We start from the raw sequence: 27,721 nt of genomic DNA, 5'->3' as shown, positions 1-27,721 counted from the left end.
GCAGGAGTGTGCAGGAGGTGTGATGGAAGTGGGGGGAAACAAATCCATATTTCTTCATTTTTTTTTTTCTATCCAGCTATTTTCTCTAAGACTTTTTTGTGATGAAAAAATCAATTTTGGGCGATATTAAACATGTCTTTGCCCCAATTAAAGGAGTCACAGTGCCGTTCATTGTCCAGATGGAAAGCGGTTAGGTGTTTTTTGCTACAGTTAGAGAAGGGTGAAGACAACATGCATTGTCGGTATTTTCAAGTAAGCGACAGCCCCGTTGTCGTTCACATGTGGGCAAGCAGATGACGATGAAACCACAGAAGTAATTAGAAAGGAAAGAGTACAGTGTAACCTCATTATAAGCAAGATCTTGGGAGCCACAATTTTCAGTTTACAACCTTGTTACACAAATAACATTTCTCAGTACAGAGGAGTTGAAATCAGTTAATTATTCCAACTCGTTTCTAAACAAGTAATGTTTCTAAAATGTATTGCGCAGTTAAACGCCCCTGAGCAGATGAACCAGTGCCGGCAACATCAGTGAGCCAGTGCGCATGGGCCACGGACGGCTGACAATGTGTTTAGCTCTCGTTGGGTTAGACATCCTCCCGGCTGGGTTGGAGCTCTGTGGCAGTCTCTTTGGCATTAGCTGCCAGTAAGACGTCTACAGCTGGTCTTGAAATGTTATTAGCACCAGTTCAGCTGAATCCAGGGTTACCAATGGTGAGAAACGTTAAAAACCTCCCTAGTGAAAAAATGGCCTAAAAAGGCAGGATTCATTTCATTTGTAGCATGGACATAAACTTTTCCTGATAGCTCCCTTTAAAGTATTAGAAGCACATAAAGAAGACTAAGGAGGTTTTCTAATACACATGAAGATAAATGTTGACTATAAACTGTTACCTAATGACTTAATCTCCGAACATCATGTGGTTTGATGTTGATTCAATATAATTAAGATTTATGCTGCATTAATGTCAGCTGGGCAATAGCAAAACCTTTCTTTGTAACCGTATCAGCCATGTTGTATCAGTGCTGGGAGTCCTTTATTTACGTTTTATGGAAGATATTTTCGGAGGGGAGAACATATACAAAGCATAAAGCAGTCTCTTCCTAAACATCTTGTCACGTTCAAACTAAACGCTCTTAATCCAGTGTGTGAGATGTGAGCCCAGACAACACGCAGCCATTAGTTAACTCTTCCAGTCAAACTGTAGGTTTAGCAACTGGGAGGCAATGAAAAATATTGCTATCTGGAAGCGGTGCGGGGAAGAGCTGATGTATGCAACTAAAGAGTCACCGTCCATTAACGAGGGAAGAAGTTTGCAAGAGCCTCAGACTACCCGGTTGTGTCGTGGTTGGTCACTTATATCGACTACGAGGGGGCTGGCACCTGGGACATTAAAACCAACATGGTTTTAAAGCTCATAATGAACTGTAAAATATTGTGAAAGCTAAAACCGCATATTTTCCTCCAGTGCAGTAAATTATGGCTGTTGGAAGGAGTCTGCTCAGGAGACCTGCAAATAGACCCATGAAGTGCCAGCCCCACTCACTCCCGTAAGTCTCCTGATACCAGGAAAGCAGGTCCTATCGTGCCGTATTTCATTGACCTTTTTTGCCCCGGTAATTAAATCCAATCTGGTCCTTGACCTTTTTTCTCCCGTGCACATTCCTGTGGTAGTGATAATATATCACTGACGCTGATGGTTTACGGGCAGAGCCCGGCCTGCCTTACCCTGATAAAAAGTACGTAAACCGCCGCTCTGTAGCAGTCGAGTGAGCAGGATGTGTCATTTTCCCCACTAACGTCTGGCAGCCGGCTGTCATGCTGGCTTCATTTGTATCCCTCCGACACATCTGTTTCTTCTGAGATGTGCACAGAGAAGAATGGAAAGGAGATGAGGTTAGCTGAACCAGGCCTCCCAAATATGTCCCGCTTGCTTTTTCTTTCAGGTAACAGCCTTCTACCGGAGAGTCTCACCCTGAGTAGTTTGTTTCATAGTTGTTAGGGGCTGGAAGGGACCTTACAGGATCACTGGGTCCAGCCCCCTGCACTAGGCAGGAAAGACTGCTGGGGTCAGATGACCCCAGCACGATGGGCATCGAGGCGCTTTTTGAAGATGGCCAGCGTGGGTGACTGTACCACCTCTGGGGGGAGCCTGTTCCAGAGCCTCGGCACTCTCGAATCCTTCTGGGTGCTCTCGTCCCCGGTGTGTGCTGCTAGGACTTCCACAGGCATATCCCATAGGTCCTTGCACTGCAGCAAGCCATGACACTCGACTGTCCTTTCCTAGTGAATTGTGGGAAAATGTTGCCTGTCCTTCCATGTACACAGAGGAAATTGTAAGAAGGCACTGGAGGACTCTTAGCGCTTGAGGGATTTAGGTTGTGCTAACTAGGCCAGTTCCCAACCTGACTCAAAGCAGCACCCAAGTTCTAACGTATCTTTGTCTGTGCTATCAGGCCTAGGGACACATTACATAAACCAGTTTAAGTGATCAGAAACTGGTTTAAATCTCTAACAGAACATATGTTCAGGGCATATAAACCAGTTTGAAAATGGCTGAAACTGGTTTGAGATGAACCTGGTTGAATGTAGTATTAGACTGAACTGATTTGGGTCAAAGTGGTTTATGCAATGTCTGTCCCAGACCCCTTGCTGGTTTAAGTTGAACCAGACTCCCCCAGCATCCTGACATGCTCTCTGGGCTGGGCGGGACTCTGCTCCACAGCAGGGCTGGCCCCTTCCCCTCTGCTCCCTGGCTGTAGCTCCAGCAGAGACTGCAGGCATCTGCCTGGCTTCCCCCTGCTCCCCCCTCCCAGCCCCTCTGCCTTACACAGACTCCTCTCAGCATTAGCTAGCAGACCACACGCTGGCTACAGTCCGTGCTGTGGCAGATGAGACAAAGGCAAAATCAACAGGTAGCTGGTAATGTCCCTCTGTTGTTTTCTTAATGGGTGATAAACATTGTGTTATCAATTCCCTGCTGGGCTGGTCAGGAGTGGGGGGAACCCCTCCCTAATCAGAGCATCCTGACAGGGCCTGGCTATGCCCCCTACTCAGCTCAGCACTGATAAAGGGAAGGGAGGGCTTCTCTAGCACCCCCCAGCTTCTAGCCTGATCTACATGTGCCTGCATGTCTGGGATGTCTGTTCAGTTACAAAGTGATTCAGCCTATCCAGGTTAGACTAACCTGCAGATTGAATCAATTCAGGCTCAGGTTTTTTGAATGCCTGTCCCTAGCTCAGGTATCATGTACCACTAAATGCAGGTGTGAGGTGATTTTGTATGAGGACGGGTGGGTGAGAACCTAGTGAGGACAGACCCTTACAACAGGACACTTTCGGCATAGGGATCTCCTTATGCACACGTCGTAAAGCGTTGACCGTATTGTTACCCCTTAATCAATAATGAGAGCTGTACCATTAGTAAACTTACCTTAGATCTCCCTTTGTGGGTGGACTTGCTGTTAACTCGTGTCTGTGGTACTATGAAAATCAGCTTTATATCACTTTTCAGGTTTCACCTAACAATGTGGTTGATGTGTATTTTCTTTCTGTTCGTTTCTTTGAGCTTGAGCTAATTAAATGCTTGTATTCCCTCAGCCCTACCCACCCCCTTTTTGCCCATTCTTCAGATTTCTCCTCATCAATCTGCGCTTTTAAGTGAAAATGAGTTCTCTAGGAAAGTCACTTGAACCAATTGATTGGTTCAACCACCTGAAGAAAAGCAGACGCTTTCATATGGCTTTACTTAGAAAGAAGGAGAATTTTGCTGCATAAGCCAAGTGTCTGGGGTGTGCTGTGCAGTTCTGGTAGACTGTTCCAACATGAAGGCCAATTTAGCTGCTTGATCCCTGGGGGAAAGATCAATGGTTTGTGGGCAGCAGTCAGATTTAGCAAGCCTCAGCTAATCTCCATCAGGTATCCAAGTTACATTACCTAGCTGGGGCACCAGCTGAAAACTGAGCAGTTTGGGTAAAAAAAATCTTTTGTGAACTCTCTTGGCTTTTGATTTAAATGGACCCAGAGACTCCAAAGCAAAGCTCAGCTAAGGGTCAGTCATAGGTTGAAACCATGTAGAAATGACAGTCTGCGGTTTGGAAATAAAAGCTAGACTTCTTCCCATGTTCACTTTTAAACTTGGCCTATGGTCTCTGAAACCTTTCTGAAAACCTGAGATAAGTTGAGGGCACAAACTGAGCAGTCCCAAATCAAGTGATTTTTTTTTTTTTCCCTTAGTTTGTGGTTAACCAAGGAAAGTTCCTCTTGGATTACTCAAAGACAGATGCTTTCAGATGGGATGGACATTTGCCTTGTCCAGCAGCCTCCTGGGCAGCTCTGTAGTCATGGCTCTTTGTGCCTTCCCTACCACTACTACCACCACCAAGATTGCACCAGGTGCTAGTACCCCAGTAGCCTACCCCCATTTAAGATATTGGTATCTTCCCCCAAGATTTTTGATCATGTAGATGTAAATCAGGCAGTATTTGGAAGTTTTGCATCTTCTGAGGATGCAGCAATAAGACTGACATTGTACCTAATGTGATATTCTCTGCCCAGAAGAGCATACAAACACTCTAAAGACCTGAAGAAGGGTCTTTGTGCCCCAAAGCTTGTTAAGGACAATTTTTCCAATCATTTAGTTGGCCTGATAAAAGATATCACATTTACCCAAAGAATCATGTCTGCCTATGCCCTTAGATCAACATGGCTACAACAAATAACCCCAAAATGTTTTACCCAACGGGTTTTTGCTGGTGAAGCTCTAGAATGAGGTGCACAAGATTTGCAGCTTGTAGGAATAGTACATAGACTACTAAAGACCCCTTTGTGGATGGGAACTGGATTTCCTAGCAGTACATACTGAAAAGAATATCTGTCATTTTGATCTGCCTCTAGGATACCCAACAGAGGTGAGCAAATGGAGATCAGATTTTGTGTAAATGTGTATTATAGCGCTGCAAAGGGAAGCTCCAGCCCCTGGCTAGGGACTTGGCTCCACAGTAAGAAACAAAAACATTGGTGCAAATTGTGAATCCTTTCTAAGGGGACAGGAATATTTAATGACTTTGTTCCTTTCATATTTACCTTCTTCCTCTCTCCCCATCAAAAGATGGAGCAACAGTAAGGAGGGGCGGGAGGGCTCGTGATCGAATAATGATGGATTTTCCTAGATAAAAAAACAAGAGCACAGCTTGCTTTTGTTTTTCATCATTATCGCTGTCCTTCAGTGACAACAGCTCCAGAACCGACCGACCTGCGAGGGGTAGACCACCATCCTGAGACATGTGTTTTTCTTTTGGCCACATCTTGATCTTGCAATACACATGTTGCAATGAGCACAGGAAGTGTCAGTGTGAATTAATAGGTGCTTTATTCTGAACATCAGCCTACCGCAAAATATTAGTTTAAAATGCAAAAGTACAAAATGCTGTACCTCCGATGAAATCCAGGTTCCATTGGAGCTGCAGTATTTTGTACTTTTGCATTTTAAGTTTTCTTTTTGTAGACTATTATCCAACAATTTATTGCCTGTATTCAGTGCCCCGTGAACACGTCCTTTAATTTCTTCAGCATATTCATGATTAAGAACATGTTGTTTACATTTTCTTCTGTTACTCGATCGTTCAGTCATCTTTACCCAGATGAGAGAATAAGAGGGGTGATGGTTTATATGCCAAAATTGGTCCTGGTAAAACATGAATGTTTAACTGCAGAGGAAAATGTGTGGAGGCCAGATCCTATGCTGTCTATTTGGTGCTTGTGTGATGCTACTCTATCTTGATGAGGTCCCTGAAAAAATGCTAATGCTTCTACCTTCTACCTTATCTTAGCTGTAAGACCTAAGTCACAAAAATGCATCAAGGAGCAGGGGAATCCATCCATTTTTTTCGTTAGCTATTTTTAAGAGACAGAAGCAGGGTGGATTAGAATCTGACTTGAGCACCTAAATCCCCCTAGTTGCCTAATAGAGGGATAGGATCTGTCCTATGGTGTCTTATCATATTTAAGGACGTGTCTTGTGATTTAGTTGGTAGTGAACAGTAAGAGCACATCCATATTCCCATCTGATACACTGTCAAAAGTGTAAGTTTTGGACATCTGAGAGTCCTGTTGAGCTCCTGAGCAGAAGAAGATCCCACTCCAGCTTCTGAAGCCATTTGCATTGCATTCAGACGAATTGAAACAATTCCAGTTTTGGTGTGCACAGGAGAGAGGCTGTTGTATTTCAAAGACTCCAGCACTACTCCCGAATGCCCCATCCTCCTCTAGGTGATGGGATACCTCAACAAAGTTGTGGAGTCTTCTGTCATTGGATGCCTTTCCATGCAAGTTAGACAAACACTTCTCTGGGATGGGTGGGCAAAATGGCAGATCCGGTCAGCGGCTGAACTCTGTTTCCTAGCGGTCCCTGCTCATGCCACTATGGCTGGTGTCCATTGAGATGCCAGGAGCAGCTGGGCTGTGACAGTGTGGACCCATCATGGCCACATGCTCCCAAGGTCTCACGGAGACCAGCCTGGAGCAGCACTGGCAGGACACATGGCTAGGTGGGGAGCTGCTCCAGGGCCTAGCTGCTCCAGGACCTTGCGGCGGTGATGGCATGGGCAGGAGCTGGGGCAGAGCCACTATCAGTTTCCCGTATGCCCCTTTGCCAAGCTTGGGTTCTGCAGTAGGGGCATGTGGGCAGCGGATCGCAGCTGTGCCCTGGCTCTGGCCCGCGCCATCACCACGACAAGATCCTGGCCCTGGAGACAAGCTGGAGCGGCGTGGGTGGGGGCTGCTGGGAAATGTAGTGTGCTGTGAGCCTGACTTTGCCCACTCCTGGCTTAGATTGATCCTGGTGTGAGCAGTGGCTTGGACTAGATGATGTCCTGAGGTTCTTTCTAGATCTCTGCTTCACTGCTCAGATCTGTGGCATTTGGACCCCTTGCTGCTTTCTAACGGGGGGAAAAAAATCTGAGTTTTCCTCATGGTGCATAATTTACAGGATGGTGATGACAACCCCCATTAAAATGACATGGGATAAGGAGAGCCTTCTCTTAATGTGCTGTAGCAGAGTAGAATATCAGAAAGAGCAAATATTGTTTGCAAAAGAGGGTGTTTGTGATATCAAATCCACTAAAAAGTGTCTTGGTCCCCTACTGCTTTTCAGCTCATTCTGAAGGCGATATGAGAGAGCTCTGGATTCAGAAGAAATGGCTTCTTGCTTGTTCTCTCTTGGGCCTGTTCTCTGTGAGATTCATTTTCCTCTGACAATAATTTCCATGAAATAAAAAGCCCTTTGCTCTCTTGTTTCCACAGGCCCTCCAGGACGGCGGGGAAAGGCTGGGAGACGAGGAGAACCTGGTAAGTGTCACGTTGCCCCGTGGGGTGTGTGCCCACGAGATAACTAGAAGGCCCTTGAACTCTCTGATAAAGTTGCCTTTTATCTAATGGGCCTGTGAAAAGGAGACTTCCCATTCCCAGGCAGAAGAGGTTATCTGTTGATGCTAAAAGCTGAGCTCTGATCTTGCCTATCAACAGTGACATAAAGGGGCACTGCTAGGTTGGGGACTGTCTAGTTGGTCTGTATAAAACTTTTAAAGCTATCAACTATGCTCCAAATGATTGATGAAAACGTGTTCTCCAGCCATATCTTAATGTTTCATGGGAACAGTCTGAAAACATTGGTAGGCATTATTGGCTCTGGATTTAGGACCCAGAGCCTTGTTCCAGGGGTAGGGGGTGGACCCACACTTGTTCCCACTCTCAGACTGACCACGACCTCTCTATTCGATAATAGGCAAATTTATTGATACACAGTGATGCCAGGGATCCTGGATTTCTCCAATTTAAAAAAATCCCCAATTTTTAGTTAAAAAAAAAAAAGGCACCCTAAATCCACACTGTTCCATGATTTAAATGAAATACCACTAATATATAGATCTATATACAGGTTTCCCTCAATTTATGCTGTACATGCGCTCCCGGAGAACAGTGCCTAAATCGAATTCACGTAAAGCGAACCTACTTCACAATGTAACAAATAGGGATACTTTCCCATGGCGGGGAGGGAGGGAGGGAATGAGGCTAGGACTCGGGAAGGGACGGTGGGAGGGGTGCCGCTCCTGGGACTGCACAAGGCAGAAAAGCATAGGGAACAGAGTGGCCTTCGCCCCAGCCCTGGCTGCAGTGGCCCCGGGAGCGGCCGGCACCAGCTGCCTGCAGCCAGTGGGCTGCACCGCGCTCCGCCTGCCCCACTCACCTCTGCTCCTGGGCTGCACCGTGCCCTGGTGCAGGCAGCTGGCATCAGCTGCTCCTGGGGCCGCTGTAGCCAGGGCTGGGGTGAGTGGGGCCATGGCCCTTTCCCCTCCCCCCATAGACTTACCTGCTTGGGCTGGGGGAGGGGAGGCATCTATGCTGATCGCATATAATGGATTATGGGCCTAAATATGCTCATCGCATAAGAGCAAATTTGCATATAAAGAACCCGCATAAATTGAGGGAAACCTGTATAGTAGTGTTTCATTTTAATTGTGGAAAAATATGGATTTGGGGCTACTTTTTTAAAGTGAAAATTGGGGATTTTTTTTAAATCGGAGAGAAACAGGATCCCTGGTGATAACAGAAAAGAAACAATAAAAACAATTAAGCAATTCTATATATCTACCAAATCCTAGGGCTGTCATCAGAATTTAAGTACATCTGGCCAGGACTCTGAGGCTCTTCCTTAGGTGTCAGATGTCAGCAATGTGGAGGTGAGATGCCAAGGGCCGCCCCCCCGTGGGGTATATAAGGCAGGCAGGTGGTATGCCCTCTGTCCATGGTGGCCCTGGGGACCCTTCCCGGGGATGGGGACCCTCTCAGGGGGGAGGATGGAAAGAGGAACCCTTTGTTACTCTCGAGTCTCTGCTTTTGTAGTCTCCTTCCCTCCATGGCTATCTTTGGTTGGTTGTCTCTCTGTGGTCACACATCCATCCACGTAACCTTCTGGGCCTTCGCCTAATTTGGTCTGTTCACCCAAAACTGGGACTTGGGGCCCCCCCTGCTCTGGGGCCTTGTTGCTGGTATCACTTTATCTTGTGTTACGGGACAGTATGGTATATGCTCCCAGTTCCCAGATTGTGTTCTAGACTGTGTGTGTATCCCTTGGCCTTATTGTGTTAGACAGCCTGTCTGCCTCCTGGGCTGAAAGACACTTTGTGTGCGAGACCCAAGCTCTTTAGAAATCAATTAACCCCTGCTGCCCATCTTGAACCCTTATAATGTATATATCTATACCTATAAGCCAATTCCTGAAAAGCAAACCTTTAAATACCATTTTCTAAGTCAACAGGCATTACAGTGATACAGTCAATGCTTGCTTGCAGTGACACCTGGTAAGAGCAATAATGTCTTACTGGCAATATTTTTCCCAAGAACATTTTCCATAGTCTGCTTTCAAAAGATTGTCCCTGTAAGATCAACAGCATGTAGGTGCAACTTGTCACCAGACGCATGTTGCTGCTAATAATCATCAACTCTTATTAGGACCACAGCGTACAATTGGAGCCATGTTGTGCCAGGCACTGTAATAGATGCATGTAGCAAGAGACTTCCGCAGCTGAAAAAGCCATTTGCACTCTACATAAACAGAAGGAGCAGCAAGGGGAAGAAATACTATCTCTAATCCCTAGGGGTGCACCGATAAAGATTTCTTTGGCCAATTGTTAACCAGCCATATCGGCTGATACCGATCCAAAGGCCTATTTACAGGCATGCAGCACAGCAGCTTTGGAGAGCAGCATCTGGCCAGTAAGTCTGTAGGGAAGGGAAGGAGTGTGGGGGGGCAGATGAAGTCCCCCATGGTGAGGGAGGGAGTGGGGCAGGGGCAGAAGCTGCCCAGCCAGGGCAGTGAATGTGACCCTGGGAATGGGGCAGAGCTGCAGGCGGCTCATCTGGGTGGGGAGGGGGGTGGCTTCCTGCTGCTGCGCGCACCCTCGGTGGAGGCATGGGGTGCATGTACCCTCCCGGGTTTGTGTGTAAGGTGAAGGCAGGCCACCTACTGTGGGCTGCCTGCCGTGGGCTTGGAGCCAGGGGCTGTGCTGGCCTCTTCCGGGCAGGGTGGGTGGCAACAGCACTGGGAGGGGTGGCTACAGCGTGGGTTATAGCTCCCCCCCCCCCCCCAAAAAAAAATTCCTTGTAGCCACACCTCCCAGTACAACCCCAGCCCAGCCCCCGTGCTGGGAAGAGGCCCTGAGCCTCCAGCGGGCAGCCTGCCTCCACCCCATGCACAAATCTGGGGGGCACATGCCCCCCCATGCATTCCCCCAGGTGGTGTGCACAGAGAAGGGGAGCTGTCCCTTCCCTCCCCCCCCCCCCTTGTACCCTCCTGGATGAGCTGCACACAGGTCCTGGTCCCAGGGTCGCATTCACTGCTGTGGCTGGGCAACTCCTGCCCCTGCCCCACTCCCTCCCTCATCGTGAGGGCCTTGATCTGCTCCCCCCCACTCCCCACAGTCTTTCTGGCCGGACGCTGCTCTCCAAGCTGCCAGGCTGCATTCCTGGTCACATGCATGCTGCGGCTACACACATGCATGTGGCATTTATCGGTGACATTATCGGCTACACCCGCCCCAAAAAGCCGATTGCCGATAATGTTAATTTTCCTTTTATCGGTGCCTCCTATCCAATATGTGACCGATATATCGGTGCATCTCTACTAATCCCCATTTTAGAGAAGAGGACAGTGAGACTAAGTGACTTGCCCCATGTCACGTGGGAAATCTGTGGCCTAGCCAAAAGGTGAGCTAAGGTCTTCTGAGTTTCCGTTCAGTGCCTTTTACCACCGGAGCATCCTTCCCCCTCCGAGCGGAGAGGAATCGGGTTACAGCCAGCAGCCACAGGAGGAGAGCTGTAAAGAATGAATGCGACTCGAGTCGTTCTATTTGGATTCCTCCGTAATCGGGGAGAAAAACCAAGGATAGTCTGCAGTTGTTCTTGGCAGGGAAGCCAATATGCCACACATTTGTGGTCGATGGTAAAGCTGATACCTTCCTCTGAAATAGAACAAAAGCAAGAAACTATATATACACTCGACGCAGCAAAGCGGTTAAACGCCGCCAACGTAATACAGCCCCTGAGAAATGTTACGCTGCATTACAGATACAGAGGAAGGCAAAGAGCAGACTTCCCTCTGCATATTGGTTTTGGCCCAGCTCCCCAGTGTTTGTTTTCATAGATGGCTTGACTGTATATGTATATATTTGTTTCAGAGTCCTACCACACATAAGCCAGGTCCTTATTCCTTCGCCACAACTGATAAATGTGAATAAAACTGTGTTTGCCTAGCATGATAGCATCCGTCCCTCAGGGACTGTATGTGGTTACAGCTTCACAGCCTCCAGACAAATGCTGTCCTGCAGCCAAAGGCTCAGTGCTGGTGTGAGCTTCCCAAGGGGGGGAGGTGGGAGGAGAGGCCTTCCTCTGGCAATCGGAGAAAAGGTAATGTCCAAACCTTCTCAGCTGTGCTAAGACCTTCAGCACAGATTTCCTACAAACCAGAAAGGTGGGGATGGCGAGAAAGCATCCCATTTCCTTCAACAAATCCTTTTCCCAGTTTAAATTCAGAGTTAATTCCATTTATTTTTCTGGGCTGGGTTTAGGCAGGGTGAAATGAATTGTCTATAAGTTAATGAGAATTGACTTAGGATGCAGGCACGCCACATGCTCACTCAGATGGCATTTACACTAGGTTCTGCTCCACGCCAAATTTACTCTCTAGTGAAGTGCAGAAAAGTTCGTTCATTTAAAAGTTCTTCAGAAAAGTGCAGCTATACAATCGACCCCCCACCCCCACACCAGCCACCTGAAGGTTGGCACAACTGCAGTGCTAGTTCACCAGGTCTAGTCCTCTAGTTCAGCATTTCTCAACCCATGGGTCGTGACCAACAGTGGGGTCGCAAGAATATACGAAAGGGTCACAAACAAGCTTTAAAAATGGATTCTCCTTTAAAGGAGAAATACATGGGGAAACTGTGGCTTTTCCCTTGCAGGCTGGCAGAGATCTAGCCTGCAAGGGGCTGCTTGGGGCTCCCCGTGCCCCACACACAACCAACCCTGCCCCACACAGCTGCCCCCTGCCCCTCACCACCAGCCCAGGCTGGAGCAGATAAGGACTCTCTGCTCTTCTTCTGTACACGGAAAGTTTTGCTCGGTGACCCTGGATTCCCCTGTGCACGCCTGCTGCTGTCCTGGTCCAGACGGCCGTGTCGGGTGCCAGGACTGCTCTCTCGCCTGGGCACATCCCTCTTGCTGAGAGTATCGTGGGAATGTCCATGCAACACAGAAAGCAAACCTAAGTTTCCTGAGCCCGACTCCCATGCTCCCAAGCTGTCCTTGCTCTTTCGCCCCATGGCTGCCGCTCAAGTTTCCTGTTGTGACACATGGGCCGTGCCTGTGCTCTCGGCGCTGACACTCCTCGTTACACAGGAACAAGGCAAAGATTTGGAACACGTTCCCGTCATTGTCAGTGTGGTTAAACAAGCCCCAGATTTATTGAGTCAAATGACTCTATCTGACCCATTTTATTTATTCTGCAGTCATCTGGCTCTTACTTAATTGCTTCCATGTTTCTAACCGAGGAACAGGCTGCACCAACCAATGCCATGACGTTCAAGTGTGTCTTGGTGCTGTTTACGAGGAAGGGGGTCACCTTTTTCATGGACGTGTGGGTTGCATCTTCCTGGAAGAGTCTGCTTTTGAAGACAATATTTACCGTCTTACTGCTGCTAGGAGCCCCAAATGGTTGGTTTCCCTTGAGAGTCGCTGTGCCCTCATCTTCCAAATGTCTAACGTTAAGCAAGCAAGCCACTGTATGGCTACTCAGTGTATCCAGTGCCTTATTGTCTTCTCTTTCCAGTAGTTTGTGTTTGGCTAGCAAACCTGTTTTGGACTGAACATTTTTAGTGCAACCCTTTATACAATCATAGAATAATAGAAAATTAGGGTTGGCAGGGACCTCAGGAGGTCACATCTAGTCCAGCCCCCTGCTCAAAGCAGGACCAGCCCCAACTAGACCATCCCAGCCAAAGCTTTGTCTTGCCAGGTCTTAAAAACCTCCAAGGATGGAGATACCACCACCTCTCTCAGTAACCTGTTTCAGTGCTTCACCACCCTCCTAGTGACAAAATCTTTCCTAATATCCAACCTTAACCTCTCTTGCTACAACTTGAGCCCATTGCTCCTTGTTCTGAAATCTGCCACCACTGAGAACAGTCCAGCTCCAACCTCTTTGTAACCAACCTGCAGGTAGTTGAAGGCTGTTATCAGATCCCTCCTCAGTCTTCTCTTCTCTAGACTAAATCAGCCCAGTTCTTTCAGTCTTTCCTCACAAGTCATGTGTCCCAGACCCGAACGATTTTCATTGCCTTCCACTGGACTCCCTTCAACTTGTCCACATCCTTTCTATAGTGGGAACCTACTACTGGATGCAGTCTCCAGATGTGGCCTCATCAATGCAGAATACAGGACTAATTACTTCCCTTGATCTGCTGGCAGTGCTCCTACTAATGTATCCCATTGTGCTGTTAGCCTTCTTGGCAACAAGGGCACAGTGACTCATATCCACCGTATTATCTGCTGTAACCCCAGGTCCTTTTCTGCAGAGCTGCTGCTTAGCCAGTCAGCCCCCAGCCTGTACTGGTCCATGGGATTGTCCTGCCCTAATGCAGGACTTTGCAGTTGTTCTTGTTCAACCTGTTGAGATTTATTTTGGCCCAATCCTCCAATTTTTTTAGGTCTCTCTGAATCCTAGCCCTACCCTCCAGCATATCTACTATACCCCCACAGCTTGGTGTCATCCACAAATTTGCTGAGGGTGTACTCCATCCCATCTTCCTGATTGTTAGTAAAGATATTGAACAAAACCAGCCCCAGAACCAACCCCTGGGGCACTCCTGAGACTGCCTGCCAACTAGACCTTGAGCCATTGATCGCTACCCAGTGAGCCCACGGATCCAGCCAGTTTTCTATCCACCTTTACGGTCCATTCATCCAGCCCATACTTCCTCAACTTGCTTGCAAGAATGCTGTGGGAGACTGTATCAAAAGCCTTGCTAAAGTCAAGCTGTATCACGTCCACTGCTTTCCCTGCATCCACAGAGCCAGTTGTCTCATCATAAAAGGCAATCGGGTTGGTCAGGTATGACTTGCTCTTGGTGAATCCGTGATGACTGTTCTTAATCACCACCGTCCCCTACAAGTGCTTGCAAATGGATTCTCTGAGGATCTGCTCCATGATTTTTCTGGTTGCTTCGGTGAGGTTAGCTGGTCTGTAGTCCCCTGAATCCTCCTCCTTCGCTTTCTTAAAGATGGACACTATATTTGCCTTTTTCCTCCCTCACCCACCACAAAGTTTTCACAGATGGCCAGCAGCTCTGCAATCGCATGAGCCACCTCCCTCAGCACCGTCGGATGCATTGCATTTGGCCCCACCGACTTGTACGTATCCAGCTTTTCTAAATGGTCCCTAACCTGTTCTCGCGACTGAGGGCTGCTCACCTCGTCCCCAAACTGTGCTGGCCTTGCCTGTGAAGACCAAGATGTAAAAGGCACTGAGTACTACAGGCTTCTCCTCATTACCTGTCACTAAGTTGCCTCCCCCATTCAGTCAGGGACCCAAAATTTCCATGACCTTCCTCTTGTTGCTAACATACTTGTAGAAACCCTTCTTGTTCCCCTTCACGTCCCTTGCTAGCTGCAACTCCAGTTGCGCTTTGGCCTTCCTGACTTCATCCCTGCAATGCCTGAGCAATACTCTTATACTTCTCCCAAGTTGTTTGTTCAAGCTTGCACTTCTTGTAAGCTTCCTTTTTTGTGTTTAAGCTCACCGAAGAGTCCTCTGCTAAGCCAAGCTGGTCGCCTGCCATACGTGCTAGTTTTCCTGCACGTTGGGATGGCCTGTCTGTGCCCTCAGTAAAGGTTCTTTAAAATAAAGCTCCACCCACCCCCCGCCAACTAGGTTAGTGAGCCTGCCGATAAAGATGCTCTTCCCTCTTTCGTCAGGTGGATCCCATCTCTTCCTAGCAATCCTTCTTCTTGGAACAACATCCCATGGTTGAAGAAGCCGAATCCCTGCTGGTGACATGTGGGCACCAATGATAATTGCCAGAGGTGACCCTGACCAAGCCAAGAGTGACAACAGGGCTCTGGGTGCAAGGTGGGGAGGGAACTGGACCAGTCTGTTCTCCAGATCTTCTCTGGACAAACCCTTACAGAACCACAATTGCATCAGTGCTTTCCAGGATCCCTGAAGCATCTTCCCATAGTAGCCAGCACTCATACTAGGACCGGAGGCTGATTTCATATCACAGGAAACACTGCATCATGGGGTGGAAGTAGGAGAACTGACTCAGTGCAGCCACATCCTAGGTGGCCTTTCATCTGCATGGTGAAGAAAGCAGGCATTGCAAATTTACCAGGTTAGCAGAAACAAGCGCCTTTAAAGTGTCAGCACTACAGCCACGTTTGCCCTGAGGACACACATCAGTCACATTAGAAAATGGCCTAATTGATGTGACGTCAACCCTCACTCGGCACCTGGAGGAAACCAGGAAAAAGCCAAAGCTGAAAACCACTAGCTGGTTCATGCTTATTACAGCCAGCTAATGTTTTTAAATGTCACCATCCTGCATACCGAGGGCACGTTCTTATTCAGCATCAAGTTATCCAGAGCCTTTTCTAACGTGATGTATTTTCCCACAATGGACGAGACCCATCTGGTTTAGTGAATGTTGGTAAGAAACCTCGGACAGCTGTTTTCGGGGGATAGAAGGGTTTGCGTATGTGCTGGATGCTAAAGCATTCAACCAGTGGCTCTTGCCTACGTCTCACTCCTCCAGAAATGCTGTAGCATTCTTGATGAACAGGTGGTCTTCTTGTTCACTACGGCAGGCCTACATCTTTGTAGGATTAATCATTACATAGTCACATTTTCATTTACTGCTCCTGTTCCAAACGGTACGAATTATTTCCAGTCTGTAAAAATGTGATAGTAGCATAGTAACTGGTATCATTAAAGGCCATACAAAGTTACTTGCATTATAAAATCTTTGGGGCAGGGACCACCCATTTATTTTGTTTGTACAGTACTGCACTCCTGTACTGCACAAAAATAATATCATAGATAGTACCCACAGCTTTGTTTCGTTTATTCACGTGACTTTTACGCTGTACTTCACAAGGCTTTATTCATTAGACTTCAGTTTCTCGATCCATATTTCCCCTTCTCGCAGAATTGTGCCCTTGTCTGCAAGAGTCTCAAATGATCCAAGTCTCGAGGTCAGGGGCGCAGAAGAAATGACATGGAGTTAGCTATCCCCTTCCTCTTAGATATACAGAATTCAAGTGAACTGAACCAAACCAGCATATTACAGGTTGTGATGGGCTAAACGGTGAACTTCAAATTCAGCCCTGGGCTTTCCTAAGGTTCCTGGGCGAGTCAGATCCAGGATTTGGTGTTCAGGTCCAAGTTTAATGACTGATCTAACTCGCAACTTGTGTCTAGTGTTTCATATGGTGACATTTTATGGCTGACATGAGTCCTTGGCTGGCTTGTGTACCCAGGATTAAAACTTGAACTGAAAACCGAAGCCCTTTCCTGGCAGCCAGGAGAGAAGCACCTGGGACTTGGTTACATTCTGACTCATAATAAAAATCCTCCAAGCCATGCATTTATATCTGTCTTGCATTTTCCTTTAAAATAAGGCATTCTTACAGGCACAAATGTAATAGCTATTGGACAGAAATACCCTGTAGTTGGAAGCAAAATGAACGCCCTCTCACACGTCAGGCCTGTGAACTATCTGAATGTCTCTGTTTGTCACTTAAATTTCTCCCCAAGCATCTTTCTGAAATGCAAGAAAAATGCTTAGATACTGGCAATAACCAAGGGGACGACACTGCAAGAAAACAAACAAGTTAATGGCACTTTTAACAACATTTTCCCCAAAGAGGACGGTTGCCTCCTCTGCCGGGCATGAGAACAAGAATGCAAGTGGATCAGTGCAACACAAACTGGATATTTTGGTGTCTTATGAACGTTTACAGTAAGCATATATGTAGGATTCTCATTTTTCAGCCCTTAGCTTACCTCTTAGGATAATCAGATACAGGCCTGGTATCTCGGACACTGAAGCTGTGTCTATCAAAGTCCATAGCAAAGCTCCCACTGTCTTTAATGATGTAGCATCAGTCCCTGAATGCTTGCAAAGTCCTTTTTGGTTTCTTTGGTCTCTGCCCCGTATTCCTGTTGCTCTGACTTCCCTGGCCTCGTTTTAACACATGTGGTAGTGCGTGCCAAAGTTCCTAAATTGCAAAAAATAATGGACAGTAAGCCCTTTGGAGAGCGGACTGTCATGTACTACAGATCTGTTCATTGCTTGCCACGCTGGGGCCCTGCAATTGCTACGACAATAAAAAACCATTTAATAAAAATCATTAACAACTAAATCTGGGTCAATTCACTTTGCCAGATTTCATGTTCCTCCGGCAAAGCCAACATGATGTTGGCAAGCCTGTGAGCCTTCTCAAATGCTTTTCAGAAGTTTGATCGTTAAAGTCGCTACTGTTGGAGTTCAGATCTAGCAATAATGTAGGCTACGCAGTCTAGGTGCGAACGGCAGCTTTCTAACGTCAGGTTTGTTGCTGGAGCATCTGTCATGAACTGTTTGGATTCTGCTCAGTCGGTTATTCTTCCATCTCATTCTCCTTCCCGAAATGGAGCCTCAAAGTCCATTTAAAAAAATGACACAGGTGGTTTTGTATTTTTATTCATTATAATAATCGCTTCCAACTGGCTCCTTCCTTTCTGAGGAATGTTGCGTATAATTTGTGCTAGGCAGCTTTATTATTCATACAATTTGGGCTAATTTCTCGAAAAGGGAGCGTGTCTCATGCAACGTGGCTTTGTCTTAGGCAGAGCGAGGGAGCTCCCTGGTACATCATGGACTTTCATGTTTATCGCTGCATTTTTAAGAAAAAAAAAAGTCTTCATCAGGGGAGTCTCACAGCTAGTTGTTAAGTCAGGAGCAAATTATGTTCTTGGGCAAAATAAATCAAATGAGGTCCATTAAAAGGCTGCTCTACCTTTTTTTAAATGGTTAATGAAAGACCCTAGGCAAATTCAGCTCTCATTAGTAACAATCGAACGTAAATCGGGCACATTAATCAGGGCCCTGTACTGCGTGTTACAAAAGATTAGGTAGAGCAATCCACCCAATTAAATTGTCTCGCAACCAGTGGGGAGACATTGGAAAAGATGGGCTGGCAGTTCAGACATCACAGTTGATTACATGTGTTTGAAAGATTCAGTACTGAATGAAGTGGGGGAAAAGGCCATGGCATTAAAATAGCAGCATCACTGAGACCCCATATTAAAATAATATTCTGACTGTGTCGCTTGAGATTTCACAAAGGCTCTTGTATGGGGCAGCTGATAGAAATTTAATTATGAAACAGGTTGGTGTAAAGCATTGTGTTCTCAACTACCAAACTGGCTTGGAGCCCTTTGGCAATTTAGACCAGGTAAGAAATTAAATCCATGAGAGCAACAGAACAGCCCTGAGCATGTCAGAAATAAAGACAGCGGACCTGATCCTGTGGAGCGCCAAAATGCCCAGGATCAAACCCATCTGTGGGAGATGGCTGTTCTTCTTTCTAGCCCACAGGATGTTGAAGTCTAAGCAAAGAGCTGGATACGCACTGGGCTTCACCCGCTAAAGCGATCGGGCTGATTTCTGGCAGGAGGTCCTGCCTCCCGCCTCAAGTGTTTGGTTTAGGTCCTAGTTCTGCAGGCCTGGAGGGTTTGTTTTTATTGTTCATTGGAGATATTTGAATATTTTAAAGCAAGTTGGGGGGACGAGGCAGAAAACTAAGCTTGAAAACGTTTGCATAACCAGCCAGCAATGTGCTTCTCATCTGACGTTTCCAAGAAGCTTCTTTTTTTTTTTTTCTTTAATCTCCCTCTGTTTTAATTTCTCCCACGTTTTGATGTTTTTTCATTTAATCCCCTATTTGGTTTGGATCATGTGGGAAATGGAGCATGACGAGGCCCAGCATGTGCAGAGTAAGAAACCTCTGGAGCAGGAGGGAAACGCCTGTCCCGTTCAACCATGGCCCGAATGCTCGCCTCCGCAACGCCGTGTCGGGAGGATGCTGCAGAACTGCCTGGAGCTGTCTGCAGCTTTCCTGGCAGTGACCTCAGGGGAACAAGGGAAGCTGCCTGTCCCACTCCCCTCATGGCCGCAACCGCGGCGTGAGACTGAGTTCCTGTTGAGTCTAATGGGTGCCTGTTTGCTTTAACCACCTTTGGATTGGGGGCTCCGCTGGGCACGGCAGGTTGCTTCTCTCCTGTACATCAGCAGCCTGCTCCAGGGGTGAAAGAGAGCATGTTGGGACAGCACGGTTCAATACTGCATGCCCATGTGTTAAACAGGCTGGATAATTTGCCATGCATTCAAGCCAGGGGATGGAGCGTGCAACACGATCGCTTTGCTGCATTAGCTCCGCACCTCAGGCCAGCCCTAGGCTCCAGGGCTGGTATGCCTTATTCCCTCGCCACGTCTAGACACCCCAGAGCAAAATGAGCATGCCAGTAAGAACAGAGCATCACTGGTATTCCTGTGCCTAGGGTCGGGGGTTTGTCCCCCGGCCCACGTGTGGCTGGAAGCAGTCTGTAGCATAGACTTGGCCTTATTCTATATGAATCGCCAGCAGGAGCAAGAACTCAACCCTGGTGGCTCATGGACTCAAGCGTCAGTACTTCGGCTTGCAGCACTGCGCCTGTTGATGCTGTCTGCTGTAGGGTCTTGAGAGAGGTTGATGATGAGAGTAGACTAGATTTTAGTGGAAGAATATCCCTACACACCTGTAACTCCATCCAAAAGCAGTCTCCAAATGCCGTGCTTTAACCGTGCACGGACAGCTCTCCAACTTAATTCAGACTAGATATCTGTGCTCTGCTGCATTGATGTGTCTCCTCTTTGCCGTTAACATTAAGTGGTTTGTTCTCTCTGTTTTTGTGTTTTTCAGGACCTGCAGTAAGTACCGTGGATTTTACACTTGGGTCAACAAAGTTAAGGCACTTTTTTTTTTTTCCCCACCCCTTTTTTCTGTGTCATTTCTCAAAAACAGCTTTTTCTGTTGGACGTGTGTCTGGAAGGAAAATTGGTCCCAGATGCTGCTGCTTTTCCCCCTGATTGTAGGCAAATAGCTTTAAAAAAAAAAACCCCACAGCTTTAAAAATGCCTAACTTGCTGCCCTAAGGGGCTTGCAGTCATTTTGAACTCAGCCAATATTCAGTAAAAATACCGTTTGCTTTTAAAAGGTTGTTTGGTCAGTCTCCTTTTAAGGAGAAATGTAAGTGCCATGATAATGTATTAGCATGTTGATGTTTTTAATTCTAAACTAGTCTCATTTCTCCCATCCATTATGTCTCACTCGGTTAATACTGAGTATAATTAATGACATTGTTAGCCCCACAAAGTTGTGATTGTCCAGAAAAAAAAGTGTAGCTTTCTTTTTTCTCTCTCGGTCTATTTGAAAAGCAATTAACTTTGCTGTTTGTGCAACCACCGAGCCTTTATAGTGAATGCATTGTATGAAGGACAGGTTAAATGTGTGTTAATTTATCTTCTCAAGAAGACTTTCAAACATGCCTGTTCTGTCCCTTCGCTACAAAATCTGCTTTGCTCTCCCATTGTTCTTGGGGTGAGAAGGCACAGGTATTGTGGGAGGGATTTTCAAAGGAACCTGAAGGAATTAGTTGGTCTAATAAAAGATATCAAATTCACCCAAGGAACCTTGTTTGCCTGTAGGAATTAGGCACCCACCGTCCATTGAATTTTTTCCCCAAAAATGTGGACAAAAGGTAGGTGGTGAAAGCCTTCAGCAGCTCTTTGACAATCCTTCCCTGTACACTTCCAAACTGCCCATGCTTTCTGAATAAGCATTTTAATGTCATAGACAATCTTCTTCAAATACCATTTCCTTCCTACTAAGCCTCAGTGAGGTGGGGAGGATGTTATTTCAGTAAACTCTGAAATTCATTTGTGAACCTGTTCTTTTTTTTTTTCTGTTTTTTTTTTTGGCTGTCCAAGTCTCTCTGCCTCTCTGTCTCTCTCCCTCCACCCCACTTTCTCTTCTGTTTGAAGCCCTACGCCGTTGATGAAATACAATAGTCTATGAAATCTATGAAGTTAAACGTTTGGCTTGTAAGACCAGCAATTTCGCTCTCCGTGGGTTTTGACAGCATTTTGTGTTCGAGTTGTAGTTAATAGGCATTTAGACCCCTTGAAGTTTTATTTGTCCGTCATGTTTATTTTTGAACCTGAGAAGTTTAAAAGAGGAAATCTGGCAAACTTGCCATTTGGTCTGGCTTCCAGCGGGAACCGCACCAAAACAGAAAGAGTAATGGTTTTGGCCAAACCTGTCCTGAAGAGAGGCCTCAAACCTAGTCCAAGCTCATACTTTGTTATAAATTGTATGCAACAGGAGCAATGGCTGGATCCAGGCATGCAGGCACGTGTGGCTCGTGGCACTACAGACCTCTTTGCAGCACCACAAAACACATGCCTGGCACATGAAAACATGCCCTGTGCTGCAGATTTTTTTGGAGGGAGGGTGGGGGTAAAATTTGCTTCCAGAAAATCTCAGTAGCACGACCCCCCCCATCCCCACCCCCCCAAAAGCCGTGAAAAAAGCAGCACGGTGCGCATTACAGGAGCGTGCGTCTGCAGATATGGAGGCTTGGTCCTCCAGGGACACGCGAGTCTCTCCCCTCCTTCAGCTCCACCCTGGCTCCTCCAGCATGCCAGGAGCTGGGAGAAGCGGGGGAAAGGCAGTTTGCCCAAAGCAAGACATTTTGCCCCAGACCAAAGCACACGTGCAGACGTGTACGCAGCAGCAAAAAGTAGCAGCCAAATTTGTGTTGCTACTAGTTTTGTTGCTGTGAGCGCATGCCCTTGCATGTGGGGACACACCCAATCCCAATAAATGTAGGACTTTGTTCTGGGGGAAGCCCAAACACAAGAATTTCCCTTTTTAGTCTGTATTTAAAAGTGTAGTCTATCAGGGGAGTTGTTTTTCTATAAATATTCACTAGTTAAAAACTGCCAAGCAGTCCCTTTTTCTCCACCATAAACCGAGTATGTGGGTCTCTCTAATATAACGAAAGGGGCATTTATTAGGGAAAAACAATTTAAAATCAAGTGACTTCCAGATTACTTGGCGCTGAGCATAGTTGGATATTGGCTCCTGAGCCTCCCTGCCATGCACAAAAGTAGTCTATGTTTTTGCTTCTTCAGCAAGATCTTTATATACACTACTCAAACCGAGCTAAGCCATAAGGCTTCATATTAAAGACATTCTACACTGGATTTATACCAGTGTCACTGAGAGTAGAATTTAATTCATGGAGCTTTGTATGGTAACTTTGGCATGATCCTTACAGTGACTAAAGGTGCCCTGTTGATGAAACTTTTGCTGTGCAATAGAAATAGATGGATATTTTCAAATAAGATTTAATTCAGAATATGGGACGTTTAAATTTTTACTGGAAAGAAAAAGGATGCTATTCGCTTAAAACTCAATATTATATATATTCTCTCTATATATTCTCCATATGTGTTTTCATTCTCTCTGTCTCTGTCTCTGTCTCTCTCTCTCTGGATAGATATAATAGCATATATATCATGTAGCACACAGTGAAATCTGAGATTCTCGTTTGGCAATCAAAGGAAATGAAACAATTATTGACAAAAAGAGAAAGTAATGCTGTGCATAGGCTGTTCAAGCTGAACTGGGTTAATAAAAAGTAACATACAGCACACGGTGAAATCTGAGGTTCTCATTTGGTAATCGGAGGCAGGCACGCAAAATGCTCGGCCCACACAAAACAAGAACCTGTATGAATGAAGTGGCCAGTGGTAATAATTTCAGATATTACAAGCAACAGACATGGGTAGATAGATGTTTTTTAACCGCGTGTGTGTGTACATACTACATATACATGTTTAAAAAGTCATACACACAAATCGTGTATATATGTGTATGTATATATGTATACATATGATCTGTGTATATATTTTATGTATATGTACACATGTGCATACTATATATGCATACTAAAAAGACGCACATCATTCATATACATGTATTTAGCGTGTATGTATATATAGTATGTACATGTGTATATAATATATACGTGTACATATATACACAAAATATATACACAGATATGTATACATACACACACACAAGATTTGTGTGTATGCCTTTTAAACACGTGTGTGTATATATATCTATAGATAGATGTGTATGTGTATATGGCGAGGTGTATAAACACACACACACGTTTAAAAGACATCTATCTACCCATGTCTGTTTGTAATATCTGAAGTTAGTACCACTGACAACTTCATTCAAACAGGTTCTCATTTTGTACGTGGGCCCAGCATTTTGTGTGCCTGCCTCCGATTACCAAATGAGAACCTCAGATTTCACCATGTGCTGTATGTTACTTTTTATTAACCCAGTTCATCTTGAACAGCCTATGCACAGCATTACTTTTTCTTGTTGTCAATAGTCAAGTTTCATTTCCTGGTTCCCACGCACTGTTGAATTTCAAATGCTGCACAGGGGAGATTTCATACACAAACAAGGCTGGTTTCTCTCATCCCCTCCTCCTTTTTAGGAAAATGTCTAACATATTTTATTTTGTAATGCACTTATGACAAACCCTAAATTTGTGGCCTAAACAGCCCTTGACAGAGACCCTTTAAACTCTAAAAAGATGTCCCAAAACCCACAGAATCGCAATATTAGTTTATTAATATTAGTTTAAACAGTATTGCATTTAGGTCTATTAATTTCTTCTGTTTCTTAATTGTTACCCCCATTCTCTCTCTTGTCCATAAGGAATTGATTACATCCTATATATATGGCATCATATTAAGTTGAAAATGTATCCTCCATTATGCTGGCCACTAGCAGTAGTCCTTCTGGTGTTTTATTTTTTGGCTGTCTTAAATTAGTTGCATATATGTATTATTAGAATCTGTGGTATGGTATTTATGGCTGTTAGATGATTGATCATTCTGCCTGCAGAATAAGGAATGTGCTATTCAAATATGCCATAAAGCCTCGGTTTCAGAGGATATTAAAATCACATGCTGAGTAGGAAATTTCTACAACCTGAAGGATAGATTTACCATATGCTATAATTAAATATTTACCATACCAACTATTAACAAACATTATATATTAAGGGAGAGACCATGGAAGCCTACCAATCAATGAAGGTTATGAATGACAAGCATTTTTTCTTGATATATTGTGTTGGGCACAAGTCTTCATGAGCGTCTTTCTGCATATGTTATCCTAAGGTGTTTGTTTTGTTAAAAAGGTTGCCATTGCTTTGCAATTAATGTCTTATTTCTGGATGAATGTAAATACCGTAAAATGTGTGTTGACGTAGTAAGACATATGCGGGTGTAGCTACCGCTGCATTATGCCACCCTCCTGATGTCACGTAGCCGCCCATGATATTGCCTCCTATCATCCTCATCTTCCTGTTTGTGAGCTATTGGATTTGTAAGAGCGCTGGCTTGAAATCTGTGCAATACTTTATTTAGAGCACTCCCCTCTGCAGCTACACGTATACATGCTCATACACCCGTTCCTGTGGGTAATGGCATATTGTGTCTAGGTGGAGATGCCCCTTGGAAACACAAGGGGAAGAGAAAACAGGGAAGTTCCTGGCCCGACTTTTCTCTTGCTCTCTGCTGTTGTTGCAGAGATGTTAAATTGGTCCTTTCCCATGGAAAACCAATGAGGGAAGGAGGTTGAGGAAAGGGGGAAAAAAAGCACCAATGAAGGTGAAGCTTGACTTTACCTGTGTTCCCTGCAGGGCAGGTCCAGGTTTGGCAGCTCTGATCCCATTGGTCTCCCTGCAGTCGGTGCTGCACTGCAGCTGCAAAGCCCTTCACTGGAACAGCGTCGTGATGCCAGGCCGCTTTCTCTCTTGAGCCTCCCTGCAGGAGGTGCCCCTAGCAAAGCAGGCTTAACCTGCCTTCAGTCCCACGGTGGCATCACTGTTAGGACCTGGTGTGAGCCCTGCCCATCCACGTGCTGCCATTGATCTACTTAATCCCAAGTTGCCCATTCCCATCTGGTGAGGAAAGCTCCTCTTCTAGCAGCTTGGACCCAGGGACGCTGAGTTCCTGTGCCCAGGCCACTGAGTTGTCCACATTGCAGTGTGCTGCTATGGTGCGGAGAGTATGACTGACTGACTTCTTGTTATCTCGCTTGTTCACTCACCACAGGGGCAGTCTGGACGAGATGGTTATCCGGTAACGCTGCCAGTCTTTTTTTTTTTTGTCTTTTTTTAATTCTCTTCTAATCTGCACCTTGCATTTCACTCCACCTTTTCTGTCAAATGCTGCTCTTTGCCTCTCTTGGTTTTCTTTCCTTCCATGTCAGCAATGATAGCATTTAAGGGTTTTAATCCTAGAACTTTAGAGCAGGTTGCATATTTACACCACTGGTGATGGGCTAAAAACTCGCCTATGGTTTTAGGTAAGCCTTAGTCAGACATTGACCTTTCCCAGAGGTTTCTGGACAACACCCTGAAATTCACCCCAAGTTATTCATAGCTAGGAAAGGGCTGCTATGTATCTATGTATATGGTCCATGGGCACCTATACACATGCTCCGGGGGTGGGGTGGGTGCTTTAATTAAAGCAGCTCTGAGACCCACTCTAATTAAAGTACCAGGAGCATCTTATGTATGAGCGTCCCCACGTTTCAAAGTAGTGGCAGGGGCACTTTAGCTAAAGGTCGTTGAGTGAGCTTTAGATAAAGTGCCCCCACTACCATTTTGAAGTGCGGGGATGCTGATACACAAGATGCAGGAGGCTGGTGCAGCACAGGACATGCCACGCTCCAGCAGACTCGAGTCTGCTCCAGCACGCTGGAATCGCAGTGCATCCGAGCAGCCTCCACACTTGTATATAGGGACCCGGTGTGACTGTTGCTTGCTGCAAAGCTATTTGGCTTCAAGATGTAGGTCAGCACTTGTAACTCTAGTGCCTCTTGTTGTGAGCTCATTGCCAAGCAGTGTTGGGCTGGGTCAGTATTTGGAGAGCAGGACTGCTTGGGGAAAGGCTAGGTGCTGGGATGAGGATGCAAGGGGCTCTGCACAGGGAAGTGCTGTTTTTCCGCTGCGACTTAAACAGACAAAATCCTGGCTTGTGGCCATTGCTGCAGGAGGAGAGGCATGACCTTCATTCTGGCCAAATCCTGAATGGTGGCCTTGCGTCTGCCTTTCTGATCCATGCAACCGTATTCATTTCAGCAGCCAAGGACTCAAACCTCAGCGATCGGCCTGTGGGCCCAGTCACTTAATGAAGACCACAATGCAAGTCCATTACTACAGTGCCCTGCTGCAGCAGCTGCAGGATAGGTTTTAGCCCAGGAAAGCATTTAGGCTTCCTCTTCCTGTAGCGGATGCCTTTAAAAAAATAAAATAAAAAGTGTTGGGAAAACACATTCTCCCTTCTGCTCCTTCTTGTGCGCTGGCTCGATTCCAGTTGGTCTCCTGCAAGCTGCAGCAAAGTCGATTGTGTGATGGATGGATGGCTCAAGTGAAAGCGATTAAGAGGGAAATTAAAAGCTTTTCCACTTTTCATTTCCCCTGAACTTGTTTCAGCTTCCCCTGGGTGGAGATCAGAGATTCCCCAGGGACGCAGGCCTCCCAGATTGGGAAGTGCAGCCATGTGCTGATTTTGTAGAACAAGTCTTTTATGCCATTACCTTGATAACTGGAAAGTATGTAGCTGCCTCACCAATTGGTTTTAATAAATTAAACTCAATATAAAACCCATCTGAAAGGAACGGTCGGGGGCCTGCGAGCTCCTTTGTAATAATTTATAGCAAATAAGACTGCTGACTGCAAGGGGAAATTACAGCTACTGTGCACGTAACCCATACCCGCTCGGCACGACCTTCTGTCTCCTCCTAGCGGGGTCGGTGGCATCCTAGAGGTTGAGAAGCAAGGTATGACCGGGGGTTGCAGACCTGACCAGTTATTCAGGCAGTAGAGGCTGATGCTTTAAAATGCAGACCCCCAACACCCACCCCTGGCAGGCCAGTGGTCTCAAAACATTCAGTGTCTGCCCACGTAGTATCTTCCAGGCTCGGCATGCAGAATGGAGATAGTGGCTGGTTTCTGTTTGGGCTGTTAAATGGGGTCTGTGGTGTATGTCATCCCACCGGCTTCCATCAGGAGTGATTTGATACCGCAGTGATTTAGCTTGTCAGAGTTATACCTAAAAGGCAGGACTTCTCCCTTTTGATCCGTTCTGCCTCTACAGCTCAGATCATCTGCTGCAGATGCTCTGATTGGGTCTGTCCCTGCCCCCATATCAGGCCTCCAGCTTTTCCTGAGGATTTAGCACAGTGATTCTCAATGAGGGTGCAGTGGGCTGCATTGACATCCTTTCAAGGATGCCAACAATGCCAGGTGTGCAAGCCTGATCCACATGATAAAACCCAGAGATTTCAAGTAGGAATCCCTAGCATTAAAAAGCCTTCTAACCTGTTGTGGTCTTCCCAAGTTCTTTGCAACAGAAGAATTCATCTATTATTTTTTCTGTCATCAAAAAATGAGTGAAAAGTAAGAGCTGGCACTTTCCAAAGGGAGGGA

The 27,721-nt window shown here is 46.1% G+C and overlaps 1 protein-coding gene across 1 annotated transcript in view; it reads left to right on the top strand.

The window, feature by feature from the left end:
• COL23A1 (collagen type XXIII alpha 1 chain) overlaps positions 1–27,721 on the top strand; it is a 288,152-nt gene that overhangs the window by 195,612 nt on the left and 64,819 nt on the right. The window contains exons 3-5 of the mRNA XM_059712890.1: positions 7,303–7,347; positions 8,485–8,492; positions 25,341–25,367. Coding sequence (XP_059568873.1) covers positions 7,303–7,347; positions 8,485–8,492; positions 25,341–25,367 — 80 coding nt within the window. The remainder of the gene's footprint in view (positions 1–7,302; positions 7,348–8,484; positions 8,493–25,340; positions 25,368–27,721) is intronic.

The sequence above is a fragment of the Alligator mississippiensis genome, chromosome 9, assembly GCF_030867095.1.
Source record: "Alligator mississippiensis isolate rAllMis1 chromosome 9, rAllMis1, whole genome shotgun sequence".
NCBI classification, from domain to species: domain Eukaryota; kingdom Metazoa; phylum Chordata; order Crocodylia; family Alligatoridae; genus Alligator; species Alligator mississippiensis.
Note: the sequence above shows the minus strand (reverse complement) of the source record. Positions and strands in the feature narration are given on the sequence as shown.